The sequence below is a fragment of the Tursiops truncatus genome, chromosome 12, assembly GCF_011762595.2.
Source record: "Tursiops truncatus isolate mTurTru1 chromosome 12, mTurTru1.mat.Y, whole genome shotgun sequence".
Classification (NCBI taxonomy): domain Eukaryota; kingdom Metazoa; phylum Chordata; class Mammalia; order Artiodactyla; family Delphinidae; genus Tursiops; species Tursiops truncatus.
Genome location: NC_047045.1, coordinates 12,575,447 through 12,588,261, shown reverse-complemented (window position 1 = coordinate 12,588,261; position 12,815 = coordinate 12,575,447). Strand labels below are relative to the sequence as shown.

At 43.0% G+C, this 12,815-nt stretch overlaps 1 protein-coding gene across 2 annotated transcripts in view; it reads left to right on the top strand.

Annotated features, from left to right (window-relative positions):
• The window catches only part of IMPG1 (interphotoreceptor matrix proteoglycan 1), a 94,893-nt gene that overhangs the window by 29,194 nt on the left and 52,884 nt on the right, over nucleotides 1-12,815 (top strand). For both annotated transcript variants that reach the window (XM_019929190.3, XM_019929189.3), the window contains 3 exons: nucleotides 6,795-6,853; nucleotides 9,892-9,912; nucleotides 11,250-11,497. In XM_019929190.3, coding sequence (XP_019784749.2) covers nucleotides 6,795-6,853; nucleotides 9,892-9,912; nucleotides 11,250-11,497 — 328 coding nt within the window. The remainder of the gene's footprint in view (nucleotides 1-6,794; nucleotides 6,854-9,891; nucleotides 9,913-11,249; nucleotides 11,498-12,815) is intronic.

The window sequence follows — 12,815 nt, the reverse complement described above, 5'->3', positions numbered from 1 at the left end:
CATTTTTTTATTTTTATTTATTTTTTTTATTTTTACCTTTTGACCCCCTTCACCCATTTCTCCTACCTTCCACCCATCTCTACCTCTGACAGTCACCAGTCTATGTTTTGTATCTATGAGCTTGGTTTCGGGGGTTTTGGGTTTGTTTTTAGGTTCCACGTATATGTGAGATCATTCAGTATTTGTCTTTCTCTCTCTAACTTATTTCACCTAGCATAATGCCCTCGAGATCCATCCATGTTGTCGGAAATGGCAAGATTTCATTCTTTTTATGGCTGAATAATGTTGCATTGTGTGTGATGTATTCCACCTTCTTTAGCAGTTCATCCATTGGTGGACACTCAGGTTGTCTCCATATCCTGGTTATTGTAAATAATGCTGCAATGACCGTGAATCTTTTCAAATTAGTGTTTTCATTTTCTTCAGATAAACCCCCAGAACTGGAATGAAGTGGAATTGCTGGATGATATGATAGTTCTATTTTTAATTTTTTGAAGACTCTCTGCACTGTTTCGATAGTAGCTGCACCATTTACATCCCCGCCAACAGTGCACAAGGGCTCCCTTCTCTCCACACCCTCTCCAGCACTGGTTGTTTTTAAAAGGCATGGCATTCTTCATGGGTGATAAGTGGAAGAACTTATATGGTCCACATCATCCGTCACTAAATCAAGACACTATCCCAAGATGGCTCTTCCATCTCTGACCATCATCGCAGCTGCTTGTTCCTGGTTAATTTAAAAAGCTCTTCATTCCCTGCAGGGTAAATCCAAACTGTCATGCTGAACTTGGCATTTCTATGCCATGATAAGACTCCTGCCTTCCTTTCCAGCCTCGTCTTTACACCAGCTCTTTACTGTCCCCCTCTTTACACTCTACTTCCCAGAAATGCGAACTGCTTGCAAATCTTTTCCTACCTTTAGTCTTTACATGTGCTGCCTTCTCTGTCTGGAATGCCCTTCCCTGAGTTGCATTTTACAAACTTCGTCATGAAATGTTCTCTCTACGCATCCTGGGTTCAGTGCCTCTCCTCTGGGCTAACACCCGGTGCCCACCATTGTCACAGCACTTGTCACCTTGTCTTGAGATTGTTTGTTTACAAGTCTATGGCTTTCATTGTCTCCACTCCTCTCTGCTCTCCGGCCACACTCACTGCCATGAGGGCATGAGCTTCCCCTTGAGGGCAGGAACTGCTTCTTTCATTTCTGCTGCTTACCTCCTAATGCAGAGCTTGGGATGCAGTTAACTACTCAGTAACTGTTTGTAGAAATGCAATTGAAATTAGAAGCATCCGTGAGATTATGTAACCATGAGCTACATTTATGAACAGCCTGGGTGCCCAAGCATCTTAGCGTGGCCAGGGAAAAACAGGCATCTAGTTCTCATACTTGGAAAATTCAATGCTTTCCTCCTCTTAGCTGGAGAGGAGATGAATAACAAAAACGTTCTCAACCTCCAACCTCTCTCCCCGCATCAGTATTCAGTCAATAAAATGTAAAGAACCTTTTCTATGAACTTCAAAGAGAAAGCATCAGCGTGGGATATTTATGAACAGAGAAGTACTTAGACGTGGATTAGTAGATAGAATGAATTAGACAATAAAGACAATAACAGACAATAACAGACAATAAAGAATTGTCTGTTAACTTTTCTATTTGTTCTTTGAAATATTCTTTTCAACAAATCCTTAGGCGAGTCAGAATATCTTAAAATTGGATCATTGACCATAGACTGTCTTCACTGACCTGTTGTTAATTTTCCAAGCACCTAAAACAACCTGATGTAAAATAATGCAAAGAAATCGTAACTTTTTAAAATCTGAGTTTTAGTCTTGTTTCTGCCCAAGAATTAGCCATGAGAATTTGGGGGTCACTTCCCTGACCTTGATTCCTCATTTAGAAACTAAAGATGACCTCGAAGTGCCTTTCCAAGTCTAAAATGCTCTGTATCGAAATAGTAGCACTGTTCTTAACGTTTTATATATATTAACGGGATTTTTTATGGGATTCTATACTTAAAGTAAAATCATTTCTCCTTTTGACAAGTGAAGATACTGAGGTGCAGGGAGATTAATACACCCAACAATGTCACACCTATTAACTAGTAGAGCCCAGATTCAGACCCAGGCAGCCTGGCACCAGAACTCCTGCTCTTAACCACTAGGCTATACTTTCTATTTTTCCCAAATAAATAGGCATGGGGAAAGGATTTTTGGCTCAGCAAATGAACATGCCTCTTCTAGCCTCTGAAAAATTTATCAACCAAAGAAGAGCATGTCTTGCTGGATTTTGTTCCAGAGACCATCACATCAGTCTTGCTGGTTCCATTTACATGGTCACTGGAGCCCCTCTTCTCAGCACACCTGTTCCCCTTCCAGGCACCTGAGCAGTCCGACCACCCAGCAGCTGCCTTGAGATAACCAGCCAGCCTCACCACAGCCCAACACTCGCGTTAGCTCAGCCATTCAGGCCTAATCAGGAATTAATGGCCAGTGCTTTGCAGTAATTTAATTTCCACAATAAAGTTAATGACCAATTTAATACAAATCTCAAAAGGAATGCTTAGTTGTTGTCCGAATGCTTTCTGCTGTGCAAACATCCAGGAGAACTCAACACGGCTGCCTTTTTTTAACAGACATTCCAGCAGAATCAGGAAGGCCTCTGTGCATTTCACATTATTAATAAGGTTAACTGGGCACTTAATTGGCAATTTAGTGGTTAGCCGCTCCATGATCAGAAGGTCTACCGGAAGATAAGTTAGCAGAATTAACTGAAGGCCTTTGTCATCACCTCCTTAGACGCCTTCTGCACCCTCCTAATCAAAGCTGATTCTTAATCAGTCACAGCCAGGTTCACAGAGAGGACACGGGACCAGCAATCAATCCCGTCCGCTGGAGCCGGGGCTTAGGGGCTGCTCTCCCCGCGAGGCTCCCTGCTGCACACGTCGCAGCCGGGGCTTCTCCGGAAGCAGTTCTGTGTGTGATGGGTTCTTTTCAGATGTGTAACGGCATCACTGGTGTCCTGGACCAGATAGATGGACAAGTCAAGGGTCTGAACCTTGAGCTCCAGAACCTGCAGCTTACACTTAAAACAGTCCACGCCAGGTGCTGTCACTGGAATGGCATTTGGGGGCACAAATGCCTTGTGGCCCCAAAGCCATTTGTCACAAGGCCTCCACTGAGCTTTCCCACCTGCCCCCGTAATAAAGATCAGTTCTGCGGAAACTGGCCTCCTCTCTCACCTCTATTAAGCCCACCGTGAGGTGGGAGTGGAGGCACGGAAACTTGTTACCCAGGCCCCCTGCCCTTGACCTCTGTGAGGACCTTCATCCTGTCATTCCCCCTGAAGTCTGTCAAAAACAACTGACTGGGGCTCCCCTGGTGGCGCAGTGGTTGAGGGTCCGCCTGCCGATGCAGGGGACACGAGTTCGTGTCCCGGTCCGGGAGGATCCCACATGCCGCGGAGCGGCTGGGCCCGTGAGCCATGGCCGCTGAGCCTGCGCGTCCGGAGCCTGTGCTCCGCAACGGGAGAGGTCACAACGAGAGAGGCCACAACAGTGAGAGGCCCGCGTACCGCAAAAAAAAAAAAAAAAACTGACTGAAGGCTTGCTCTGCCTTGCCAGCCTCCATGCCATGTGCCCACTGAGGAAGTAAAAGTAAATCGAGCTTTAAGGAGCTGGGAATCCAGTAGAGGTGGCAAAGACTAAGGAAATAAATAAAACAATATTACCAGCTCTCTGCTCACCGTGTCAGGCACTTACTAGTTATTCCTTATGACGACCTTACAATACACGTATTGTTATCCCATTTTGGGTGAGAAGACCAAGCTTCAGAGAGATTACGCAATAAACTCAAGGTCCTGCAGCTAGAAAGTAGCAGAACCGATTTTTTTTTTTTTTTGCGGTACGCGGGCCTCTCACTGTTGCGGCCTCTCCCGTTGCAGAGCACAGGCTCCGGACGCGCAGGCTCAGCGGCCATGGCTCACGGGCCCAGCCGCTCCGCGGCATGTGCGATCTTCCCGGACCGGGGCACGAACCTGCGTCCCCTGAATCGGCAGGCGGACCCCCAACCACTGCGCCACCAGGAAAACCCGGCAGAACCGACATTTAAACTCAGGTGTATACAGCCATCTCCTCGTCACACAAAAGCTGAGCTACCTTTATCACTACAGTTGTTACACTCTCAGGGAGCAAAACCACTTCTAATACTGGTACAATAAAATATAATTTAGGTGGTAAATCAGTCTGCTGGGAAAAAAAAAAATCCACGATGCACTCCAAAACCCAATGTTAAGTGATTTGGGGATTATCTGTGCGTCACTGCTCTAGTCCTTGGCATAGATAATGTAGACTCAGCAGTAATTTTAGATACAGTGACAATGCAGTGGCATATTGATGAGTTTAGAGAAAGAAAAGATGCTCTCAACTCGATTAAGCAAAGTTTGCTGAGTCCCTACTACACGGATGACGATCTGCTACAGACTGGGAGGAAAGGAGATAAAGATGAATAAATAGGACACAATCCCTGAGCCCAGGAAGCATAATCTCAATGAAGAGACAGCATGCCCCCTCATGGACTGTTTTACAGGACGTATGGCAATAAGTTCTAGAACAGTAGGGAGAAGAAATAATGGAGCCTGACTTGGGGGAGCTACAAATGCTTTTCAATAGAGAAGATGCTTGAGCTGTCTTTGAATGATGGCGTGGGGGAGGCAGTCAATGAGCAGAAGGTAGGAGAAGTTGCATTTGGGGCTAAAGGGAAAAAAAGGTCACAGAAGCCTGGAGGAAGTACGTGTCATATTTGGGGAGACACAGGAGTTAGTCTAGTGTGACCAGAGGACATGATATTGGCTGAAGGGGTCAGGATGGCAGGAAGTGCAAATGGAAATGTACTTGGAGGGGCAGATTGTGGAGGGTCTTAAATATCATTCTAAAGAATTGGACCTTATTCATTAGGCACTGCAGCCCATCACAGGATTTTTAGTGAAGGGCAACAGATAGGGAATGATTAACTTGGGAAGAAAGTGTAGTCAAGGGGACATCTTCCTTCACCCGCCCCAGCACACCCCCAGAACCCATTTCCTTTCCCTCCCCCTACACACATCCAGAAAACCATTCAGCAGTGTCAGAGGGGAGCCAGGGAGGGTGTGCCTGCCATGGGAATATGAAGAACGTGGTAGAAACAAAAGTCATGTGGAATTCAGACTAGCAGGCATTGGTGACTGGACAGCAGGAGCACAGAGGGAAGGCGTGTAGGGTTGCTGGACTCTCTGGATAGAAGACCATGGGTGTTCGTGACCCTGACGGAGACAGGGAGCCTGGGAGGAAAGGCAGATCTGGAAGGAAGAGATTCACTCTGGTTTGGGCATATTTAGTTGGTGGCAAAGTTGGGATTTCCATGTGAAGAACTCCAAGCTGCATCTCAGGTGATTGTGGAAGACCCCCCAACGAGAGGCAGAGGGGAGTGGGTGCAGGGAAAGGGGGACAGGGTGGGCCCTCCCTTCAGTGCTTTACTACTAACTGCTATCACTTCCTCATGGTCTCTCTTGCCTCCCTGCCTCCCACGAGTGAACTGGGTGGGGCAGAGCCCATTTCCATGGTGATGTGTCCTGAGAGCCCAGCACAGAACCCACAGCAGAGCTTCCTGCACACATGGGAGTGTGTGTGCAGTGAGGGGCTGAGAATGCAGACCTGCAGAAGCCTTCCAGCTGAGGGAGAGGGTGAAGTCAGAAATAGGATGGAGTGAAGGAGACTGAGAAAGTGGCCAGAGAGATGGAAGAAGAACCTGAGAAAAGCAGGCACTCTGTGGAAAAGGAGCGGAAAGTGCCCCTGGGTTTGGAGAGGACCATCCTTGTTGGGGGAACCCAGAGGCAGAAGCCAGGCTGCCGTGGATCTGGGAGCCACTGAGTACTGCAGTTGTAAACTGTTCTGATCACACACGTCATGAGCAATATGAAATCAAGCAAGTGTAAAGTCCACATAAAGAGCAAAACTAATAAGATCAGAGTTTGCTTCTACCATTTTTTTTACTCATTCTTTTTTTTTTCAATTGAAAGATGGTTGGTGTACGATATGGTATGTTACAGGTGTACAATACAGTGATTCACAATTTTTAAAGGTTTTACTCTTTATAGTATTATAAAATATTGGCTATATTCCCTATGTTGTACAATGGATCCTTGTAGCTTATTTTATACCTAATAGTTTGTACTTAACCCCTTACCCCTGCATTGCCCCTCCCCCTTCCCTCTCCCCACTGGTAACCGCTAGTTTGTTCTATCTGTGAGTCTGCTTCTTGTTTGTTGTATTCACTAGTTTGAATACTAGCTTCTACCATTTGATGTATGTTTGCTTGATCAGTTTGATGTATGCTTCTACCATTTTAATTAGGTACAGCAACCAGTTTGACTTTAATAATCCCTTTAACATTACCGATGTTTTCCAAATCATATAATTCAATTCAGAAAATATGATCATTACTCTGTGTGTATAAATAAAAATACTGTAGCCAAAAAAGTTTCTTCCAAATACCACCTTAAAATTATTTCATATTTTATGTAAAGTAACCAGTAAAGCAGGTCAGAACTACCCAATTACAGCTTTTAAATAAATAGCAAAACACTTTCCTCTGGGTTTTAGAAATAAATGAGAACAAAAAGTTTGGCCTCAATCGTTACTTCAATTTTCCATGTTCACTTTTTCCCCCTAACTCATCAAAAGTGTTTAGGCTTTCTCAGTTAGATAAGATCTGACCCAGTAGAACCAAAGAGTATTTCATAAATTTCTTTCTCTCTGCAGATGCAAAAGGTATTTAAGAAACTTCCAGGATTCAAAGAAATCCATGTGTCAGGATTTAGGTAAGAGAATCGGACTCTTCTCAATTTTTAACTTTCTTTCTCGCTATCCCCTTTTAAAAGCAATGTCATGAGGATTTTAAGGTCACTTTTACCCCAATTGTTTAGCTCCGCCAAATCCTGAAATCTGAATACATTTCGGATGAAGGAGTTGTCTAATTAGAACATGACTCTAGGTGATTTTTAAGGAGTAACACAGGAGCCGACCTCCTTCCTTCCTCCGGGTTCAGAAACAGGCAAGGACAATGTCATTTACCAAACCTCTTAGGAAAATCCCTCAGCAGAGACAGATCCAGAAAAGTAGCAATTAGTTACCTTGATGTCAATTGCCTGTCCTATCCAGTGCTAAGTACCGTCATTGTTTAAGCAAATCAAGTTGACCCTAGGGAGACAGGGGAAACTAATCAAAAGTGGTACCTATAGGGGTAAGAGAATTGGGTAGACAGGGATGGGGATGGAACTATTAATACCTGTTTTATCACTTTGATGCCTGACCGTACTTTTATACCGTTCTGATGTCTGGTCCATAGTAATGTATTACCATGCAAAATTTATAAAATTGAATATTTAAATAGAAGACATGAAATAAAATAGTGCCACGCTAAAGCAGGGTTCCATCATGTTCCCACAGCTTTCCCATAAGCAGGCCTATATCCAGTAGCATCTCAATATTCCAGTGTGGGTTCAGGAGTTTTGGCAAGACTTTTGCCTCTTTCTTTTAAGTTCTCACTATTCAAAACATCTACAAGGGGGATCATAATGTGGTATTTTTTTAACTGTGCCACAGGGCATATATCAGCCCTGGTGTGAGCAGAATGAGATCCCTTGCACTGAGGGGGATTTGTAAAACGGGAGGACAGGCCTCTCTCCAAGTTCCTCCTGGCCTGTCACCATCTGTTGTCTTAAAGCAAGAAGGTCCACAGGGTGGGTCCCACATAATCACAAAGAACAGTTGTGTAGGTGGGGGGCTCCACCCATTTATTTCTCTTGAAGCTATCAGGCCCTCTGATTTGTGTAATTTCAGAGGAGGGACATGTTGAACCATGAAAGTAACAACAGATGAAACCCTTAACATTTACCAAAGCAGACTCATTTTTCTTTATTTCAAGATGCTGCTCCACGGTACTCCATGTGAAATCAGATGGATTAGAGAGAAATAAAAGGTGATAGGAGAATACTCCGCATAGATGCAAGGTCTCCTGGATAGACCACTGCAGTTAAAGCATACATTTTTAATTTAAACCTGAAGGAAAGGATAGGAACAGTTCTCTCGGTGAATGTTCAAATGCTCATTATCTCCTCTCTTCAAATAAATGAAAAACTAATAATAATTTAAAAAATCTGTTTCAGAAGAAAACCAAAATGTTAGGGGATGAGATTTTGCAAGGTAAATATTTTAAAGTTATTAGATCCTCTGAAACTGCATCTTTCCCGTGTGTTTTTCTCTGTAAGAGTTTATCCTTCTTTCTGTCAAGGATGCTTATGAAGTATATTTGATCGCATTTTCCCAGTGATTTCCATTATGTTACGTAGACTTAGTCTCCCAGAAAACATTTTGACCCCCGAATACAATAAATAATATGCTGATGAGTGTGGCAAACTTTTAATCCTGAAAAACAATGCTCAGAATATTGTAAAGTAAACTTGTTATGAAGGAAATTGCTTTCTCATGGAGCCAGATCTTCCCACAGAAGACCTAAACTCCCAGGAGTCTCAAGGTACCCTCTTTCTATGAGCTCACTCTTATAAAACCTGATCTACAATTAAACAAATACTTTTATATCAGTGACCTCATTTGATTCCTGTAACACAACTGGGAAGAAGTTAGAACATCTATTATTAACACGGTTATAAGGAGGAACATTAAAGGTTCCACTTTAAATATTGCTTTATCTCTTAAAGCAACTATGAGAAACTATTAACAATCATTCAATCTAGGTGGAGGGTATATTCCTTCACAAACGTGTACACAGCTATCCACAGCAGCTTCATTTGTCTTAGCCAAGAACTGGAAACAACCCGAATAGCCATCAGCAGAGTCACAGATAAACAAATTGTGCTATATTCTTACCACAGACTGCTACTCAGGAAAAGAATGAACTACTGGAATACACAACAACATAGATTCATCTCAGAATAATCATGTGGAGTGAAAGATGCCCCCAAAAAGGAGTATGATATAATTCCATTTGCATTTAACTCTCGATAATGCAAACTAGTCTACAGTGAAGACAGATGAGCTTCTAAACTAAATTCACGTTATGTGCCCAGAGAAGTCCAAAATGTTGTCGCCAGTCTGGTGACCAAATGGCCTTTTTTTCTGGCACAAACAGGTGGTGGCGTGGCAAAACGAGCCCAGGCTATGGTCTTCCAGGCCAGGGTTGGAATCTCGGCTCTGCTACTTTTCCACTGACAGCTTTCCCTCTCTCTGCATCTTCCCTTATCTATAAAATGGTGATCGTGTTGTTGAAAAGATTAAATGAAGAAGCATGTGAACTGCCTGCAACAGACCATCCACTCGGTAAACAGGGGTTTGCTTTTCCTGCAGCCTGTTGCGTGGTGAATTGCTCCATCCCCTCAAGGCTTACTGATTAAAGCAATTCAAAAAACAGTCAGCAAAACTCCAGTTCCAGCGTCTGGTCTCAGATAAATTACCTTCAGGAATAAACTAAGGGGATGAGAAATCCATTTATAAAATACTTTTTAAAACAACTTCCTGGCACCAGCACCCCACTGAAAACCTAAGATGTATAGGATATATTTGAAGCCTCTGTAAAAGGAATATAAGGAAATCAAAGAGTTTAAGTACCTAAAATCTTTGAACTAAGGCTCAAATCCTAGTAAGAAACATCATAGAATAATGTTTACTTCCTGAGATCCATATGGTTCCCAAAACTTCTATCCAAAGTCTGATGGCTCTGAACCAACATGGGAGACAATGAAACTTTTTTTTGTATGTGATTGATTCATCAAATGTCTCAATAAATTTCATGAAAATTCTTTCTCCCTTGCATGTTCCCGTTGTGTATGATGACATGAAGACCAAAGAAAGAAAGAGATGGGTAATTTGAACTTTTTTTTTAATGTTTTGAAATATAGTACATTTCCCCCCCACACACACACGTTTCTGTGCTAAACTCCTGCAGATTATTTTTACGTATAAAGTCTGGGATAAGCCAGTGTCTTTTTATTGGTGTCTTATTTAAATGGAAGTATTTGATCAATTGCTCAGTAGTAGAAAAGAACCCTCAAATCAAAATCACTATGTGGAGAAGCAGGTAAACAGTGACCTACCTGATCAGCGAAAGTGTGTTCTATACAACTCAAAAGCTTTTCAAAAGAAAAACATAAAAACACCTATCTGTGATGCAAGTATGCTTCAACAATTTCTTAAATGTCATTTGTGATGGGAAGTTGTCGGCCTGGACGCACACTTGTGCATGCAAGCCGCCTAAGTCTGTAATAAAGCAGAGGAACTAATTTGCCACTTGGTTCCCAGGTCAGTGTGAATGGGGAAAGGGCACACTGTATCTAGCTTGGCTCCTGTAATTGGGGAAATAACCAACCGTAGACTCTGATTGATCATGTGACCCGAAGAACTGCCGAGAATACACATTATCGGTTCCTGTGGCCTTTAAAACATGTTTGTATCCCTCTGTGTGGATTTATGGCACAAACTAAGAGGTAAAACCTGGTCCTAGAGGACAGAGCTAGAGAGGATCCTATTTCATGTTTACATGAGTAAAGGCGCTGATTCAATAAATATAACAAATACAGTTAATCATGAACTACTTCCCTTTCTCTTTTCTCACATCTTCCAAGATGTTATTTTAAAAGCAACTTGAGGGAAGAAGAGATTATGTTTAATATAGTGTTGTATTTTTTAATTAAAAAATCCTTCTTCAAAAAAGTAGAAAAGAAATAGCCTTGAGAACTGAAGCTTTGACTTGGCTAAAACACGTACATATTGTTGTCCCCCTGCTATATCCTACAAGAGGCTACTTGTAGGAAAAGAAAAAAGACAATTCATCCTTCTTGCTGATTGGCACTTATAAGACCACGAAAACACGGATCAATACCAGCAGCTCTTGACAATTAACTTTTTCACAAAGACCTGAAGTGAAAATGTATGGTCACTTGATCCAGTTAATAGTCTCTCTTCAAGCTGGATTTCAGTCCCATTATACATTCTATTTCAGAGCTGAAATATATGTCAATTCTTTTTCTACCTTTTAAATTTCTGACAAACACTGAAATTAGTTTCAAGTGTGTGATATTCATTAAAAGTCCGTCAGGAAAGAGGTTGAAGCTGTCCTGAAGCTTTGTAGCAACATAGTGATTCTCTTTATAAGGCATGTAACAGTGGCTTTGGATGTGATGTGTCCTCTGCGATCTACAGGTCAAGCTCTACAGAGATGCAACTTACAGCCATCTTTCAGAGAGACAAGGCAGAAGCAAAAAGCCCTGCAGGGGACCTCCTGTCTTTTGATTCCAACAAAATTGAAAGTGAAGGAAACCTTCATGGAACGATGGAGGAAGACAAGCAAATGGAAATCTACCCCACAGCTTCAGACCTCAGAAAGCTGATCAGCAAAGCACTGGAGGAAGACCAGTCCTTGGATATGGGGTCAATTCAGTTCACTGATGGTCAGTGGGTGATTTCATAGTTCTGAGTTTATCCTCATCCTGACAGAGAGATGAGGAGGTGTGACTGTCTCCTGGTCACTGTCATTTTAACTTGGGTCCTGTAGAGTCAGTCATTTTGGTGACAGGCCAATCACGGATGGTTATCATTTCTGTCTTTCCTCACTGCCCCCCGGGTCTCATTCAATGAGCCTTTCATGACCACTTCACACCAAAAATAGCTCTAGGGAAGCCAAGAGGCTCAACTCAGCCCAGCTCGATCACAGTCACCCAGTGGAACCCAGGTGGAGAGAAGAACTCGAGGAGAGTTCTGTTCCCTCATCTGGCACAGCCCAGATACCCTCATCTAGTAAATGGATCAGGTTCCAGGTGGCACATTTGAACTAGGATAATTTGAAAAGAGTTTCATAAAGGGACTATTTATAAAGGTTTCCCTAATGCCCAGAGGACTAGGACAGTTCCCCGGGGCTAGAAGCACCAAGGCCCCACTACTACCTCCAGGCCTGAAGGGCTGCCTAATGATCTAAGCCATCCCAAAGACAGGGAGCAAGGAACCACTGACATGGTCCATATAAGTCAACCTCCCATGGCAGGGAGTAGTGGGGAGAGAAGAGCATGGATCTAAAGAAATCAACAGGTAATCAGGGTCCTCAGAGGGGGCCCTGGAGGGACCCAGGAGCCTGGAACTCTTCACCCAGTACTCTTGGCATAATAGATGGGCACTAGAAATGCCATTTTAATGTGACATGGCTTGAAACTGGCATTCTCTGTCAGTTCTGTTTCTGTAGTTTAGAGAGTCAAACTCAACTCTGGAAAACTTTACAAAGATCCCTCGGGATGAGATGTAGGGTGTGTCACTAAAGTTGTCAGTAAACATTAAAATCCTCTTGGTTCACTTTTGAATTTCTAGACAAGGAAAGTTCAGTGAAAACTTCAGACTCATCTCTGAGAGCATCTGGTACTCTGGGTTGGTCTCTTGGTTGAACCCTTTGGGATAATCTGAGAATTGGGCTTCAGGGTGGAAGTAGGACTCGCAAGGACTCACATTCGGTCCTTGGTTCCAGTATTTATTTTAGCCATTTCTTTCTTTGTCAACTTAGTTATATTTTTGTCCCCACAGGCCTAGCCAATCAGTTGGCCTGCTTGGTCCAAATGTGTACAACAAAACTAAACACCCTAAAAATCCACCTTAATAACTGTTCATGTCCCATAGACTAGCAAGATGCACCCCTTGCATGCATCCTTCAACAGATCACTCAGATCAATGACCACTAGTGCATCTGATGCTGATTTCTTGATGATTTGTTGTACCACTCCTTAA